The 18,925-nt window shown below is 43.5% G+C and overlaps 1 protein-coding gene across 6 annotated transcripts in view; it reads left to right on the forward strand.

Moving 5' to 3' along the window:
- Nucleotides 1-18,925, forward strand: part of RPRD1A (regulation of nuclear pre-mRNA domain containing 1A) — an 80,580-nt gene that overhangs the window by 21,921 nt on the left and 39,734 nt on the right. Inside the window, exon 2 of one of the 6 annotated variants that reach the window (XM_053261716.1) lies at nt 5,156-5,219. The exons of the other annotated variants lie outside the window; for them this stretch is intronic. Within the exon in view, the coding sequence (XP_053117691.1) occupies nt 5,156-5,219 (64 nt within the window). The remainder of the gene's footprint in view (nt 1-5,155; nt 5,220-18,925) is intronic. 6 annotated transcript variants of the gene reach the window in all.

Raw genomic sequence — 18,925 nt, forward strand, 5'->3', positions numbered from 1 at the left:
ACCAGTGTGGTGTAGAGGCTAGTGTGTTGGACTAGGACTGGGAAGGCCAAATCCAAATCCCTGTTCAGCCTTGAAACTCGCTAGATGACTCTGGACCAGTCACTTCTCTCTCTCAGCTTAATTTACCTCGCAGGCTTGTTGAAGGATAAACATAACCATGTACACTGCTCTGGGCTCCTTGGAGGAAGAGCAGGAGATAACTGTGCACATTAAATAAATAAAATACTACAGTATATACAACAGTATCTTAAAAGGTGCCCATGGAATGCTTAAAAGTTTTATCTTTCCCAGCACTTTGGTCATAGAATGCTGTGGGAAAGGTACTGGAAAAGCCTATGCTCCCCAGTGCTCTGCATGCACCTTTTGAAATAATGTTGGGGTGTGACAGGGCACTGTTATTCCTCTCACCCAGGTGCTGTGAAAAGCACACCACTGTGTGGAAGTGGGAAATGGCACTCACACTGGAGATTTTTTTGCCAGAGTGGCCTCCACTTTAAGAATAGTGCAGATCATTGGCATTTGGAGTTTTCCCACTGTAACAGCAAATACTTTTCTCACTCCCCAAGGTCTAGGAAATAGGAAAGGGATATTAGTGGGCTGGTAACTTGTGGGATAAGTAGAGCTTTGTGAATAGGCAGTAAATAGCTGAAGTTTGCTGAGATCGCCTCACTGGTCCTTTTAAATATTTAAAATAGATGTAATTAAAATGGCTGATTCCATTGAAATCAATGGGATGTCCTTATCACAGAAGTCAGTAGTTTTCCTGTCAGCATTCTGACGGTGGGGGATAAGCAGCAAGGACAGTGTCAACTGAGGCAGTTGTGAAGAAGTGTGAGGGAACTGCTCTACCTGACAGATGGGGGAGGGGAAGAAAAGGATGATGCAATCCTGGGTAGGTTTATTCAGAAATAAGCCCCCACATTTATTTATTTATTTATTACATTTATATACCACCCAAACTTTTGTCTCTGGGTGGTTAACATAAAACAATTAAAACACATATAAAAAGTTAAAATAATTCAATTTAAAATCAATCACAAAATTAAAACCAACAAATTTTAAAAGGCTGAGAAAGCTTGGTTAAAAAGATGCTTTGCTTCTTCTAACTATTCATCTGACTTTCCCCACCTGCCCATTCCATGTTTTCCCTCCCTCTCTTCCCTAACAGTTCACATTCTATAACTAATAGAATAGGCATTGCTCTTGCAATAGAATCTACTAGAAGTCTCCTCCTGCCAATCTCACAGTATTGTCAAACTGGCCATGCTCTGTATAACTTTGCCAGGACTTATTAGCCATAGGCTTTAATGGGGCAGGAAAACCTTAATAACTTCAGAAGCTCCAAACTTCATCAAACCAACAAAGGTTTGCCTTCCCAGACAAGCCTGAACAGCTTACATCAGTCATTTCCATCAAAATCTGAAAGAAATAAAAATTTGAGCAAAAAGGGGTCAACGTGTCAATTTTCAGCACTATTTTTGTTTTGTTGTTGTTTTAATCATGTTTAATATCCCACTCTTCCTCCAAGGAGCTGAGAGCAGTGTACTTAAGTTTCTCCTCACAACAACCCTGTGAAGTAGGTTAGGCTGAGAGGGACTGGCCCACAGTCACCCAGCAAGTATCATGGCTGAATGGGGATTTGAACTGGAGTCTCCCCGGTCCTAGTCCAGCACTCTAACCACTACACCACGCTGGCTTATGGTCACCTATTTAACTTGTTGTTGCTGCAGCAATCTTTTATCAGCTCTCCTTGAAATTAGGCACATGTGTAGATCTCACCAAGTAGATCATGCATTACTTAGAGGAGAGCTGGTCTTGTGGTAGCAAGCATGATTTGTCCCCTTTGCTAAGCAGGGTCCACCTGCTTGAATGGAGACTTGATGTGTGAGCACTGTAAGATATTCCCCTTAGGGGATGGGAAGAGCAAAAGGTTCCAAGTTCCCTCCCTGGCATCTCCAAGATAGGGCTGAGAGAGATTCCTGCCTGCAACCTTGGAGAAGCCGCTGCCAGTCTATGTAGACAACACTAAGCTAGATGGACCAGTGGTCTGACTCGGTATAGGCAGCTTCCTCTGTTCCTATGCACACTAAGTTACTACCTCAACAGCTGTTGTATTTAAAGGAATAGAAATCTGGGGCTTATAATGGCATAATCTATCTTTCTTTTTTCTTTTTTGCGCTACTCACCTTAACTAAATGGGTACTCCTGTGTCATGTTTAATTTTAATATATTTGCCTTTACTTTTATGTGTGTGTTCATTTGATGTACAGAACAGAAAGTAATCACTTACCTTTTAGTTTTAGGTTTTATTCCTATGCTGTTTCCTCCCCTGCTGTAAATGTTTTTAATTTAGGAGGTACTATTCAGGGCAAATGTAGACTCAAATTGAATTACGTTTGAATGATGAAACGTTAGAAAAGTTATATAGCCATCAAATGCTAGAGCCGAGACAACTTGCTATAACCTCTCAATCAAATATAGAGCAGATATACTCTGGAATTATCCCTGAATTAATTCCTCTCCTAGTCACCTGAGCTGCTATTAGAAAGGGGAAGCCTCAGCCAGGATGGTTTGATGAGGAATGTAGGCATAGAACGAAAGACCTTTAAAAATGCCAAAATCTAATCAGAAAGCATATTCAGCTTTTATTGGTTGTTTGTTGCCAGTATAAGCAATTATTGAAATTTGTGGGGAACAGGGGGGATGACGACACCAGATGTACTATGTATCATGTGTATTCAGTGGAAAGAGCTCATGTTTTAATGTTGTGTTGTAAACTGCCCAGAGAACACTTTGTTATGGGGCGGGCAGCAAATAAAGATGATGATGATGATGATTAAAGAGCTAGGCCTTTTAGGCTTTTCAAAAAATGATAGCAGATTCTGAAAATTGGTGTCTAGAGATATGATTTGGATCTTCTATCACAACCAAGCTGTGGGTTCAGCATTTTCCCTGGAATTTATAGCTGTCCTCAAATTGATACTGGGGATGACTACAAACTTTTAGAAATTAGCTCTTGACCTGAGTGGCCTGTATTATCTGTATTGGAGATTAAGTCTCTAATTGCCTTTTTCGTTGCTGGCAAATTTCTGGGAGAAGACACGCTTCCCCCAGGGCTTTTCAAAGCCAGTAAGGAGTGGTGGTCTCCAGTTCTGGCCAGACTATCCACAAGCATTAATCACTCATGTATCATCCCAGCTGAAGTCTAAGTATTATTCATCCTGTTTTTAAGGGAGAATAGACATGATCTTGCCGATTATCACCCAATGATATTTCTTCTAAACTTTATGCCCACTATTCATTGGTCAAGCTTGAAGACTGGGCTGATTTGAATAATATTTCTGCTATGGAACAGGCTGGCTTTCACAAAGGGTATAGTAATCAACCACTGTGTTACTTTAAGGTTTTTGATTCAAATTATATTCCTGATTATATCAAACAACTTTATGTAGCCTTTGTTGATCTATCTTCAGCCTTTAACTCTATAGATAGTTTGATACTGTGGGAAAAGCTTACTTGTACAGATATAGATGGGTGACTTTCAAGGCTCATAGTGGAACTATATACTGACACTGTGGTAAAAATGAGAGTGGTTATCAGTGTTCCCTCTAACAGGGATTCCCAGATGTTGCTCACTACAACTCGCAGCATCCCCAGCTGCAATGACCTTTGGCTGGGGATTGTGAGAGTTGTAGTCAACAACATCTGGGAATACCTGTTGGAGGGAACACTGGTGGGCATCCATGGTTCTCTGAATGACCCCATTTCTTCTAGGTGGGAAGTTAAGCAGGGCTGTTCGTTAGTACCGTTTCTTTTCAACTTTTACAAAAATGATATAAAACAGGCTTTGGATTAATCAGTCTTTTTCCCCCCTCCCCTTCCTCCATACATGGTTGGAAAGTGTCTATTCTGATGTATGCCGATGATATGACTGTAGTTTCCTTTACAGAATTTGGGCTAAGACAACTTTTAGGCAGACTGGGTGAATACTGTAGAACAGAAAAACGTAAAATAAATAATGCCAAAACAAACTTTGTCATTTTTGGCAGAAGACACAATAAGCACAAATGGTTTTTAGATGTCCAACTTACTAAACAGTTTGCTTTTTAAAAAACTGTTTGGGGATTAGTTTTCAGGAGTTGCTTTCTTGGAAGGCTTATTATGAAATGATGCTCATGGTGGCCAACAAAACTAGGCCATCCTAGAATTTTATTACTCCAAGGGAGGGCAGCTTGTTGTTCCAGCTCTTAGAATATTCCAGAGCAAATTGATAGCCTAAGTCCTGTATGGGGCAGAATTTGGGGATGGAATATCTAATGTGTTGCACAGGTGGAAATTGTTCAAAAACATTTATTTTAGAAAATGTCTTGCCCTTCTTCAAGGAACATCTGCTATGCACAAGAATGGAGGTGGGCTTGCCCTCTATTTCAGTTAGGATTCATTACATCTTACTGAGGTATTTTAAGAAACTTGCTGCTTTATCAGAGGACCACTTAGTGAAATTCTGTTATCTCTCACAGCTTAAAGGGAAGCTATGGGCTTCAAGCTTGTTGCATATTCTCCAACAATATTCTTTGCCCTCTTTGGACCATCTTAAGTTCTGGGATAAGAATAAATTAAGGAATTGGCTTTTTGCCCATAATGCCAAATGGGATTTATATTACGTTCTAAATTTTCCCTTTGGTACTCTAGATTTAAGAAATAAATAGATATAGTTCCCATTATTAGGTTAATCTTACAAGTATGCCTTTTAGGAAAACATTTACAGCCCACAGTAGGTTTTGTGGAATTCCAGTAGCCCATCATTTATATTGTTTAGCATGTTCTGCATTATATTCTACATTGCTCTTACTATGCTGAAATAAGGGGGAAATCTTGGAGCCAGCTATGTGTGAGATATCTTCTGTCTGATGCAATACCTTATATGAGCTACTAAAATTTGTTTTCTTTAGCAGCTGCCAAAGCTTAGAAAGAATCTAGTACCCAATAAATAAAACAATATAATTGTAAACTGTAGACCTGAAACCTCTTTTAGTTCTTGTATATTAATTATTTTAGTGATATGAGGTGGTGTTTTAATTTGTTGTATGTTTGTCTGTACTCTATTGTAATGACCTATGGCTACACAATAAAATGGTTTATCTATCTACTCTAGGCACTGTGGAAAAGACAAGTTGCCTTTTACTCATGCTGGTTTAGTGGAACCTCCATAATCGGAGGTATTGCATCTCTGATATAGAACCTCCATATTCAGAGTCAGTCCACCACTGCCTTGTGTGCTCTCACAAATTCATCACCATGTGTGCTTTCATAATGCCCCCTACCACTTAGCTACCACCCCTTACATCCTCCACCACCTAACCACTCCCTTATGCCGCCTAGTTTCAGCAGCATTGCTGGCCCTCACAAATCCCACTACCTTGCATGCACTCAGAAATCTTTTGCTACCTTGCTGACACTTCGTGGCCTCCCACCACTTCACATGTCCTTGAACGTCCATTAGCCAACTTGCTAGTGCCACCTCATATACCGTCACAAATCCATGTGCTCCCCCTGCTTCCACCTCACATGCAGGTCCACCTCAAATAAGTCTATTTATCTTGCAAGGCCCACCACTTCTGCATGTGTCCTCACAAGTTCATTTGCCTCATCCCATGGCTGGTGCTTCATCTGCATTTGCAAGTCTATTTGCCAGCCCATCACGCTCTTGTGTGGCCATGCAAGGACTGCATACCTTGCCAGAGATTTGATGGAGGGAGAAAACTAATAAAAATCCATGAGAGGGAAGGGAATGTTCTGACTATTTCACTATACATCATCCTGTCCCAAAAAAGCTTACTAACTAAAAGAAACAGGAGTAGATGCCAGCAGCAGCCACTAGAAAGAGAACTTGCTGGGCTGAATAGGTACAGTTATTCTCTCCCTGCTAAATATGAGTTACCTCTTTAAAAGGTGCCTCTATCCTGTTAGTAGGGGATACCTGAAGCAGGGTTGGTGATACAATGCCATGCGTTACACCTGATGAATAGCAGAAACAGACTAAATTATGCAAACATATTTTCAATAGAAACAGGTTGCAGAATTCAACTATCATTGAAACAGAATTTTCAAACATACCTATGATGCAACATAGTCCACAGTAGGGATGTGCATGGAACTGCGGAGCTGCGGTCCAGCACTGGTGTGTGGGGCTCTTTAAGTGCGGGGGTGGGTGTACTTCCCCCCCCCGCCACGCTTCCCCCACTGGTGCGTTCGTTTTTGAAAGCTTTTGGGGCGGCAGGATACCTCCCTGCCGCCCCTTCCCCCAGTTGTCGGCAAAAGGCTTCAAAAAGGCACACGTCACGTCTCTGCGATGCATGCGCAAACGTGACGTGCGCACGCGCAAAAGGCTTTTTGAAGCCTTTTGCTGACGACTGGGGGAAGGGGCAGCAGGGAGGTATCCTGCCGCCCCAAAAGCTTTCAAATATGAACGCGCCGGCGGGGGAAACGTGGCCGGGGGGGTAAGTACACCCACTCCCACCCTTAAAGAGCCCCCCACACCAGTGCCGGACTGCCCTCATGTCCGGACCGGTTCGGAGGCCTTCAGAATGGCCTCCGGACTGGTCTGGGCTCATCCCTAGTCCACAGTCTGTCTTCGAATATATGAGCATATGACGCTGTCTTATGCTGAGTTGTCGTTGTCATCGTCATCATCATCCTTTATTACAGTCATCGACCAGCATAAAAATACATGTTAAAGAATATGAGTACCCCCTGCTAACTTGGTAAAAAGGCACCTTTTAATGTGGTGATTCTCTTTATTCAGCAGGGAGGAATAACTGGCCCTATCCACCCCCAGCACAGTACCTCCAGTGACTGTTGCTGGTGTCTATCTTATGTTTCTTTTTAGATTGTGAGCCCTTTGAGGACAGGGATCCATCTTATTTATTTATTATTTCTCTGTGTAAACCACCCTGAGCCATTTTTGGAAGGGTGGTATAGAAATCAAATAAAACAAATAAATACAACAATAATAATAAAATAATTATTATTAAAAGTCAAAGTAGAAGGTGGTTACATATATGATGATGCATATTAACATTAAAACTAATAATACTGAAAATGTATGAGGATGATTACATGTTAAAAATATGAGTACCAAAAAAGGTAAAAGTACTGAAATACTAAAAATGAAAATTGAATAAAATATTATTACATTTAAAAGTCATAAAATGCATAAAAGACATTAAAAGGGGGACATAAAATAATAGTTCAAAAACTATAATATAATAGAGCTATAAAAAACAGAATAAAAATTATATTGAGTGTTAAAACCAATAAGAAAGGAATTAAAATGGAGGCGTGCGCAATTACAGGGTCAAATCAGGGCTAGAAAGGCTCAGAGCCCGTCATCTGCTGATGGATGCTGATCACAGCCACTCAATATCTGGCAACGCTATAAGTTATGGTAGGCTTAAGGTCAGAGAGTAGCAGGGAACTGTAGAACTGTCTCGGACATCTCAGGAACTTGCTTAACCGTGGAAGAATAAGAGATGCACGAATGTCTCTAGAGAACAAGCAGTATAGGAGGACATGCTCAGTAGTTTCAATCTGTCCTGAGCCACAAGGTCATAGATGGTCTGCAAATGGGATCCTTCTATAGTGGCCTTCTAGCACTGCTGAGAGGAGGCCATGACAGCGAGCCAAGGTGAATGCCCTTCTGTGGTTTGGGACCTCCAGTTGATTGAGATATGTTGCAGAAGAAGCAGAATATCTAAGCCTGATATAAAATTTGGGGACACTACTGAGATCAGTTTGGCGCTCAGTGTCTGTAATGCGCTGCTTGATGGTTGCTTTTGCCTGATCATAGCCCATGCTGAGCAATGTCAGCGGGGAGAGGCCCAGAGTAGCCATTTTGGCTTCAGTTGTCTTTATCCAACTGGAATGGTAATCATTGTGTAGGGTTAAGGGGGCAAGGCCAATTGGGCGAAAAGATAATCTGAGCCAATAACAAAGAGTAGTCGCCCACACCCTAGCCTCAATCTTGATCAGGCCTGTCTCCAGTCGCAGAGTGGCATTGGGGACAAATCTCGGAACACGGAACGCTGCCCTCAGGAATTTGGATTGTATCCGTTCCAGAGTCGCAATGTTGGGAAATGGGCCCAACTGAGCACCATAGAGGAGTTGAGCTAGTGCCTTGGCTTTGAACAGTTCAAGTGCTGCGGGTAGATAATGACCTCCTCTTGTCCACAGGTATTGAAGAATAGCAGAGGAGCTTTTCTGGGCATTTAAAGCCACGTGTTCTCCATGGGCTTTTCTAGAGCCGCCAGATTGGAAAACTACTCCCAAGTACTTAAAATGTTCAGCTTGCTCAATCTTATGACCTTCAATCCTCCATGAGTAGATCTTGAGCCTCTTGGCAAAGGCCATGATTTTAGTTTTGTGATAGTTAATTTCGAGGCAGTCCTTGCAGTGCAACAAAAAGGCCCTCAGTGCTTTTCCAAGGCCGATGGGGGTCCTTGAGAGGATGGCTGCATCATCTGCATATAACAATATGGCAATGTGTCTCCCTGCAAGTTTTGGAGGGTGAAAATTAGGATTGCTAAGCTGGCCTACCATAGAGTCAATGTAGAAGTTAAATAGGAGTGGGGCCAAGATACATCCTTGTTTAACACCCTTGTGAGGTGGCCTTGTGGACTACATCTCACCTTGAGTGAGGTGTCTATATGCAGGGTGTGAAGAAGGTATAGAAGATGCTGGTCAATGGAGGAGGCCTCCAACTTCTCCCATAGTTTAACATGTGAAATAGAATTGAATGCTGTCTTGAGATCAATGAAGGCGGCATAATGGGAGGTCGTCCTGCTGGAGGAGTATTTCTGTATGACGTGCTGTAGGATTAGGCACTGATCAATGGTGGAGCACCCTTCCCTAAAGCCTGCTTGTTTCTCAGTAAGGAGACTTTCCTGTTCCAGCCAATCTCTAAGTTTCCCGTATAAGTGTCTCGCATAGTTTGCTGATGGTATTGAGCAAACTAATGGTCTGTAATTGGTGGGATCGTCCTTCTTGCCCTTTTAAAATATGGGGACAATGATCGCTACTCCCCAGTCCTTGGGAATTTGGCCATTCATATAGGTAAAAAGCATTGCCAGGATAGGGGCCCACCAGTCCAGATTGTTTTTAACAGCCTCCGAAGGAATAAGGTCCTCTCCTGGAGCCTTTCCTTGTCTTAGTTGGGCAACTAGACTGTGGATCTCTGAAGCTGACACCAGAGCCCTTGCTGGGGTATCCTCAGTGGCACAGGTGGGGCTTCTGCAGACTATGGCAGGATCTTTGTATCTTGAAAGTGTTTCTCCCAGATCTCTGGATGGATATGACAGTCCAAGTGATTTGGGCCATAACTGGGAGAGTTCTTTGTTAAACGCCAGAACATAACAAAGTATTTGGATCTAGCGGCCTGAATGAGTCCCATCTAGGCCTCTTTCATGGCCTCTTTCTTCTTACTAGCCAGTAGAAGTTTATACTGCCTTTTCTGCTGAAGGAGGTTCTGTGCAGCCCACAGTCCAGAGCTGGATTTGTAGACTCAATAGGTATCAGCAAGGGCTTTTTTGGTGATGGCACAGTCCTTATTAAACCACTGCTTGGAGGCTGGTTGATGCTGTGCATGAGGTTCGCGGTTCTTACGAGAGAGGACCTGCTGTAATTTCTGGACTGGGGCATTTTAGGACTCCAAAGGTGCATAGGTAGGGTCGCCATTAAGTAAGGAAGATTGGATACACTGTAGGTGGTCAGAGGCAAGTAACTCTCTCAACGCTTGATCCAGTTGTGGTGTCCATTTTGCACTGCAATATGCCCCATCCGCCAGGGATATAGAGGAACTATAGTGGTTCTCCATGTGGGATTGATAGATGAAAGGTTTCAGAAGTAGCGAGATGGGAAGGTGATCACTGTCAATTTGGGGACAACCTCAAATCTCTCCACTAAAGGAAGCAGGATCCCTGAGGTAATAAAGTAGTAGTCAATCAGGCTCATTCTGGAGCCGGCAAGATAGGTAAATTCGGCGGGGTGGTCATTTTCAAGCAAGCCGTTCAGAATGGAGAGATTAAGTCTGGTGATCATTTGACTCAAACAAAGTCCCGCATAATTTGACCTTTGGTCCTCAGAAAGATGAGTGAGAGGGTGCCCGTCAGCTTTAGGGCTGGGTAGATGGGCCTTCTGTTGAGTGTATAAAGTGTGATTATCAGGACCCAACCTGGCGTTTAAGTAACCACCCATCACCGCATATGCATTAGGAGTGGAGTGAAGGAGATCTGCTACGTAATTTTCAAGTTCAGTCCACATGGATCTAACCTGTAACTTCCTACGTTGGGGAGGGAGATAAATATTTATTATCAGCACTTTGCATCAGCTGAATTGGACCAGAACTGCCATTGCATATTGCTTGAGCGAAAGAAGCAATTTTGAAGATGCACATAGAGAAGTAGCAACGAGCACACCCAGGCCGCCCTTGTATCTGCTGCGGCCAGCCCCAGGTACAGCTCCAACTGTATAGGAAAGGAAGCCATTGAGTAGTAAATCCTCAGTTGTCCATGATTCCTGAATCAGAATAATATCATGGCAGGAAAGATAGTCTCTGAAGGAGGGGTCTGAGGAAAACCAGCCTGCCACATTCCAAGATAAAAACCCAACTTTATGCTGGTCTACTCGATGTCATTGGGTAGCAGGTGGACCATTTTCAAGTTCTTGGACACCCCCTGTTGTTTCTGTCCCTTCGACCGGCTGTCCTGGGTCCAGTCCATTCAGGATGATAGGAGAGTCCAGAGTGATCCCAAACTCTGGTGGGATATCTTGGGTCTGCGGGTCTGCATCGTCCAAGGAGATTCCTGGTCCTAAATCCTGTGTGATAGTGTCTTCTGGGGCTTCCAAGATGGTCTGGGATCTCATGTCAGGAAGGACAGCAGTGGGGACCTGGATAGACATTGATCCTTGGGGGTTGTCTAGCACGTCCGTAGTCTTCAGTTGGTCATCACTGGACAAGGGCATGTCAGATCCCAGTTCTTGTACTTCGAGTGATGCATCCCTTAAGTCAGCAGAGGTATTATATGAAGGCTCTGTAGGTGGTGGAATAGCTAGGGAGCTTTGCCCTTCGTTCTCATTGGTTGCCAAGATGGTTGTAGGGATTGGGACTTCCAACCTTGAGGCCAACTCCTCCGTTTCAGAAGAAGTCATAGCAAGGACCTGGGAGTTTCGTGGCATAGGCAGTCTGTCTGGAGCGAGGAGGGCAGTGACACTATCAAAATGTGGGTCCGTGGACAGCAGCACTCCTGGTCGTATGTCAGTTGTAGCTGGTTCCTCTCCCTGAATATGCTAGAACAATTGTTAGAGACAGGGAAGAGCCTGGAAGATTGTTCTTGGTCACTAATCACTTTCCAGGTCCGTTTCAGACTCTGAATCAGTTGCAAAATCTTCTGCATTCACTTTTAAGAGTCTTGGGGGTGGGTGGGTTAGGGGATGATTTTATTTGAACTTCCATTGATATCTCCTGGTCAGTTTCAGGGTCTGAGACTGAGTGGCCAACTCTGTGTCTTTTGGGACTCAGTCTCTTCAGGAGTGCATCAAGTTTGCTCTTTAGTTGTAGCAAATCATCTTGTCTGCAGGGTTGGGAGTCAGCCAACTCTGTAGAGAGAGTTGGCTGTGACTTATCTTGGGTAAAAAAACTTGTTTTGGTTATGTGACCAAATGTAAACATTCCGAGCTTCAGTTAGTAAGGCGCTGCCGTGGTTCAGAGGGGGCAGTTTATTTTTAATGTAAGATTCAGGATTTTTGCTGCTGATGTTTATAGGACCCTTAGTTAGTGATCTGGAACTTTAAAAGAGATCTTAAAAAACACGGTGCGAAGTGATGTTGAATTGTCTCAAGCGCTGGCCTTAGTGAAATAACTGAGTTGGCACCCTTGCTATCTTGAACATTAAGAATAGCCTTTTGAAGTCCACCTGAGTTGGCAAAAAGTGAAAATGCTCCATCTCAGAAGGGAAGATATGTTGATTTAGGAGTTCCGAGAGGGAGGTGAGTATCTTTTTTCCCCCTTTCTTTCTTTCTTTCTTTCTTTCTTTCTTTCTTTTTTTTTTTTTTTTTTTGTTAGCCCATAAATGTGAATCCTTTCTGGGAAAGTGGTTAAGGATCTGATGGGCTTGCAAGGTTCTTTGCAGCTTTTCCTTGCTTAATCCATCTGCCTCTGGATAAGCCCAATACGATATGGCAGACGATGAGGAAGAAGGGAGGACTGACTGGGGGCTGACGTCAGCTGAATTGTTAACCCTTTGCTGGGTCCTAGCTGAGAATTGGGCAAAAGCCTGTGTTAAAGTCTCTATTTTCCTCCAAATTTGGTTCAGGTGCCCTAAAATTAAAAGCAAACTATCTGCTGAGATAAGAAATGCGTTGCTCAGCTGCTGGGTAACAAGGTCAGACTGGGAGTGAGGTGCTTGCCTAACTATAGAGTTTCGGCCCCCTTGTCTTGGGGAGATTCCCTCCTCATCCCTCCAGTGAGATGATTTTAAGGTGGGTTGTTTGCTATCTGTCTCCTGGTGAGTCTGCCTGTCCGTGCGGGTGGAGGCTTCTGTGGTCAGGGCTGCAGATCTGTTCTTGGTACTCACAGCAAACGAGTCACCTGACACTGCCTCAATTGGGGGGAGGAAGTTTTCAATCCTTCGCTGTTTCTTCTTCCTTAATCTCCCCCCTCCTTCCTCGGGGGGGGGGGCTCTTGCTACTGGGACTCTTCCATAGTCTTTTTCTCCCCCTGGTCATCCCCTTGGATGGCATGTCTGGGGAGGGGGAATGCTCAAGTACAGGCAGGAGCTTGATGATTAGGCTGTTAACCCATTGCCATCTTGCCCTGTCTCCCTTATGCTGAGTCAATCCATTGATTCATCTAGTTTACAACTGTGGCTTGTATTGATTGGTAGTAACAGGTGATGGGTGGAGCCAGTTGTGGCAGCTGTGGAGGTGGAGCCAAGTCTAGGTGGGTGCCTTAGCAATAACGGGCAAAGTGCAGATTTGTAGCTGAGTGGGATCAAAATACAAAACACACACACACGCTCAAAAATCTCAGTTGTCCATCAGCAGAGATACAGAGAAATATGGAAAAACCCAGTTGCTTTATAGTGATTACAGTAGTGTGTAGATTACAGTAGTGTGTAGTGACTACAGTAGTGTGTAGATTTGTATCCAACATGGCAGAATCAAAACACCCGTGTGTGTGTGTGTGTGTGTGTGTGTGCACGCGCACACACACACACACACGAAAAGATCTGTAGAAGCGTCAAGTAAAGCAGAGACTAACTACAAAAGTCTGCTTCCGCTGAGAATAAATGCATTCTGAAGTCACCAGGGCAGCTCTGTCTGCCTTTTTATTTCAAAAATGAATACTATTATCAAAACAACAAGAAGAAGAAAGAACTCTGAGCCAGAGTGATGCAGTAGTTAGTGTGCTGGACTAGATTGGGGAAATCAAAGTGCAAATCCACATTCAGCCATGGGTGATTCTGGGACAGTCACTTATCTCTCAGCATAACCTTCCTCATAGGGCTGTTGGGAGGATTGTTTTTCTTTTCTTTTTCCCATTTTCATTTTTACATTTATATCCCGCTCTTCCTCCAAGGAGCCCAGAGCGGTGTACTACATACTTGAGTTTCTCTTTCACAACAACCCTGTGAAGTAGGTTAGGCTGAGAGAGAAGTGACTGGCCCAGAGTCACCCAGCTAGTTTCATGGCTGAATGGAGATTTGAACTTGGGTCTCCCCCGGTACCATAAATGTTACCATGTACTGTGTTTCTTGGAGGAAGCACAAGCTATGTATGTAAAAATAAATAATCCTAAGTAAGCCACAGGTAAAGCAGAGACCAGCTACAAAGGTGAAGGACAAATGTGTTCTAAAGTTGCAAGGGCAGCTCTGCCTGCCTATTTAAAAGATCCATACAGTACATAAATAATAGGAAAAACCACAGGTCTTTCAATGATGCTTGCTGCAGCTATGAACCATCTCCTGTAATTTAGAGGACACCATGGAAAGCAAATATGCCTCTACCTACCCAATGCCTGCTAAACAGCTGCGTGCCACTCTCTGCCCACCTTGGGTGCCCACCACTTAACCTGGGTGTCCGTACCAGCAAGCAACAAATTTTTCTTAATAGAGATTACTTCCTTAATCCTTGCCCAATGAGCCATAAACCCCTGTGGACTATTAATGCTACAGATACTGGCTACAATCCAGAGAAAACCCTGTTTAGCACTCTGCATAGTAGATGGATTTTTAAAATTATTTTCCTTCCAACAGAATACATTCCTTTTCAATGTACACCACACCCACATGGAAGGCCACTTCTGCAATTATTTGAAAGCAGTTTGGACTCAGAAGTCCATGCATATGTTCTAAAAGAACTTCCTAGTTTCTTATGCTAGTTTCTAATCTAATGTCCAGTCTTGCAGTTTGCTGTTCCTCTCAGGGTTTTATGGGATGCTATTTTGTGAATGGGCCATAATGCTTTACATACAGATCAGATAGCAAGGGAGAGAAAGCAGAGGTTGCATTTTTTCCTCCAAACACAAAGAAGCCAGCAAAAGAGCAGACTTACCGACAGCCTGCCTGCCTGCTCTCTATCCAAAATGGTGATTGGATTCTTTGAGTAGCTAAAAGAAAAAGACTTCCCCACCCTCTGGGCACTTTGGTCAGTCAGCCTAGACCCTCTCTGATTGGTTTATAGGGTGCTCCTAGGACTACCCACTTTGCAAAAACAAAAATGAACATGCTTATTGGCTCCTTCCTTATTAATATTTTAATATATCTGGTGCTTTTCATTTGTTCTGAGCTACCATTCCCCCCCACACACACACACTCTTAAAGCAGCTGCAGGCAAAAGCAGCAGGAAACAACAAAGGGAGTCAGTAGACACACAAAATGTGGACGTCGGGTGGGGGTTGCTTTAAAGTGTGGGGAGGGTGTTCTTACCTAACCCACCACATTTTCCCTGCCAGCACTGCTGTCAAAATTGTTGGTGCAGGGTGGCTGTATACCCTCTTGCCACCCCGGTCAGCATAATCCCGGAAGTGGCCGGTGCGCACACACATGCATGACGCACCACTTCCCATATTATACTGACCGGCTTAAACCAGTTTGGTGGTCTGAATAGACTGCTGAACCAATTCATGCACATCTCTAGTGAGCACCACCCACTTTGCCCATATACAAGATCCGCCTCTGCCCTGTGGAAAACTTGAAATAATAATTAGACAGGAAAAGAATATCTGAAAACAGTGTTATGAGGCTTAGACTGGTCAAGCAAGAGAGAATGAATATTTGTGTCTATAGATAGCCATGTTTGAAATAGTATATGGGTTTGCCTCATAGTTTTACTATATACATGAGATTTCAATCATAGTGAAGGCAGGAGAGAAGGCTAAAAAAATGAGGACAGAATAGATACCTTTTGATTTGGTAGTGAGGAGATCATTGGTGATGTTTTGTAAGGGCAGTTTCAGTGGAGTGCAGGAGAAGGAAGCCAGATTGGAGGGGGTCAACTGCTGGAAGTGTTACTGCAGTTGCTCCAAGCACATGTAAGCTATCAAATGTGTGCCCATGCTTTTGCTTAATTTGGATGATCTTAAAACTAATTTTCTGTTTGTAACTAAGGATCGCAATCTGGAAACTGGCAATTTCAAACAGGATCTCAGACTTGAGACTAGGCTTTTGAAACAGAGTTTTAAAAGCTCTATTGTGATACGAGATGCATAATGCATACAGCAGTATTTGGCAACCTTGTCCACACCAAGGCTACAACAATACAACAGGGAGGAGGAGCAAATGAGTTTTGACTAATATGAAGGAGGAGGCCAGCAGGGGAATAGGTGGACAAAGAAGGGGGATAAAAGTATAGATGAAAGATTTGGAAGAGAAAGTTCTGTTACTTTTCTTTCATCTGTTGTCTTATGAGTTATGCTAAAGGGGTGCTTCCTAGCTCTGAGGGATAAAATGAGGACCCCTCATTAGGTCTTTTTAGTGGTGGGCAAGGTAGGGGTGCAGGTGCAACAACCAAGACACTGGCTCTGCACAAACCCAAGCAATCAAAGGGAGCACTGAGGTTCCAAAGGAACCTTGCCACAAATCTTGTGGCAAGCCTGCTTTGGGAAGGACTCTACCTCAGAAGCTTCTATCTGGGAGTTCCACTTGGGAATCGCTCTGGGTTTTCTGCTCAAGGGGTCTTGGTGCAATCCAAACACAAGAATAATCTCATTTAAGCCCAACACAAAGAGGACATTCCTAAGGACTCTGGTAGCTGAGAATGGCCAAAGTAGTACAACATGTATCCTACACAAGTCACACAGTAAGCTAATGATCTTTTTTGACTCTGCATTCTGATCTGTCTGGGCTCATCAGCCCAATGATTTCACTTAAAACCCAGGTGGGTTGGATCCACTGGAGCTGTGAAGTGGCAACTTGCATCACCAAATCCCCACAGCAGTAGCAGGCCCTGCTACCTCTCAGGAAGTTTCTTTCCTAGGAACAGAATTATTGAACAACTAACTGGGAGAAGACAGCATTTTCTTTAGGGTTCGTCTAGGTTCAATCCCACTACAGGTGGAAAAACTCTTAGGCTCAACTCCCTGCTCAGGTGACAGGGTTTTGGAAAATGTGATGACTATTCAGTTGATGGTCAGGACCAAAAGACAGCTGAGTCTACGTACTCAGTTCAAGTTCCTGAATTTGATTGCCTTCTGAGGTACCTGAATAGGTTAAAGCCCTTCATAGCCTCACATGTCCTTCATACTTTAACATTTCTCTGTTTTGTCCTATGAAAACTAACACTTTTTCATGGTCTTCTGTGGGATTCACAACCAAAGGATTTCCACACATACACAGAGTTCCACTGGGGAATCTTGCAGAGCTTCTATACAGAAACTTGAGTGAAGACCCTGCCTCTTAGGGACCTACTATGGCTGAGCCCCATCTTTCCTGTTCTTCATCAGCCACCATAGCTTATTCATCACTGGGATGTCTGGAGCTCCTTCTCTTTTTTGTCGATCCAGAAAGAGAGAGAAATGTTCCTCTCCCCCTCCATCTATCTTCACAGTTTCCCTCTCTTTGTTCTAATGTTGTTTTTTTGGTTTTTCTCCTTCACAGTATATGGCAGCTTCCTATGTCCCTTTGTTTGTTTGTTTTGGTCTCCACCCCTTCCTTCTTAGCCTCCTCTTTGCCTTATGCCAGCTTACCCTCCTACAGTAATCAGTTTGGTTCATTTCAATAGACTTAAAGGATACCTATTCCCATGTTTCAATTTGCACTGGATATTTTCCCGATTCCTGGTAAATTCAGTGACTTATCAATACAAAGTCCTTCCTTTTTGATACTGCATCCATTCTGGGGGTATCCATGAAGGTGATGTCTGTGGTTTCAGTTTTCCTGCACATGTGGGGCATTCAAATTATTCCTTAAGTGGATGGCTGGCTTCTAACAGCATCTTCCAAACAATATCTGCTCCATCACCTAGATATAACCTTGACCTGGCACTCCCATCTAGGTCTCTGCATCATTCTCAAGTATAGTCCAATCTCACTCCCTTCATCAATGTCCTTTTCAGCTCCCTCTCAACTTAAAGCTATTTCCTTACAGAGAGAATCTGCACTCTGACATATGCAGCATGGAATGTCCACTTGCACCCATGGCAAACAGCCCACATCATTCAGCATCTACTTGGTCTAATGGCATCTACAACAGGCACATAAGATCAAACATGTGTTCCCATCAACAATGGTGTGTTTGTTTATTTTTTTTAAACCAGTTTGCACCCTTTGACAGACACTCAATCTTGGATCCTGACACCAGTGTCTGATTTCCATTTATCTCAAGAGTTATGCTTACTGGCCATCTTTACTACTTCTTGGTCATCTGAAGAAAAAGCTCTGCATTCCCTGGATGTCAGGAAAGCAGTGGCTTTCTACCTGAACAGAATGGAATTTGTTACAAAAAACACTGTTTCTGCTCCTATCTTGGGATTTCAGATATTTTTTTGCAAAGGTTGCCACAGTAGATCTCAGCTATGATTAAACTCTGTTTGGTTTGATTTAAAAAAAAGCATGTCCCTGCAGAAAACTGAGCCCATTCTACTAGGGCAGTTTCAACACTTTTCAACAGAGGATTTCCAATACTGGAAATACAGCATGTAAGGCTGTGACATGGGCCCAGCCATCATACTTTATCAGGCATTACACTTTGGACATTAGAGCCAGAGCTGATGCAGCTTTTGGCAGAACTGTGCCTCAGTCTCTTTTCTTATCACCTTCTGCACCTATCATCCAGGTAAGTCACCTTGTTATGCACCCATTTGTGTGAATCCCACAGAAGACAATGAAAAAGAACAGGTTGCTTGCCTGTAACTGTGGTGGTGGTTTGTTTGTTTTTAGTGGTTATTCTGTAGATTCACATTCCCTCCCTGCTGTAGACACTGACAAGCTTACCTGGTTGTATACAGTGGTTGACAGATCTGAGGGAAGATGGAGATGCGTAGCCTCAGTAGGTCCTGGGAGTGGCAGTGGCAGTGTTTCCTGCATAAATGTCCGAGGGAAGCACTGGAATATTCCCCGTTGGAAGCTCTTTGGTGTAAACCCACACAGTGACCACTAAAAAAAACACAAGTAGGCAATCTGTTCTTCCTCTGGGATGCACCTGACGCAGCAGAGGGCAATCCTCCACCCTTTTGCATGTGGATTTCCCACTGGTCTATCCCCCTGCTTGGTAGGACACTCTGCTCCACTGCATGACCCAGTCTCTTTCTCTCTGACATCATATGTCTGTCTGGGTTGACGCTTCTGACTGGCAAGACATTGGTTGACACGAGACAAGGAGAAAGAATGGTGGGAGAAAGCAGGTTGTCTTCCAACAGAGGAAAAAGTCCTTCA

Source organism: Hemicordylus capensis, chromosome 6 (genome assembly GCF_027244095.1).
Source record: "Hemicordylus capensis ecotype Gifberg chromosome 6, rHemCap1.1.pri, whole genome shotgun sequence".
Lineage (NCBI taxonomy): Eukaryota > Metazoa > Chordata > Lepidosauria > Squamata > Cordylidae > Hemicordylus > Hemicordylus capensis.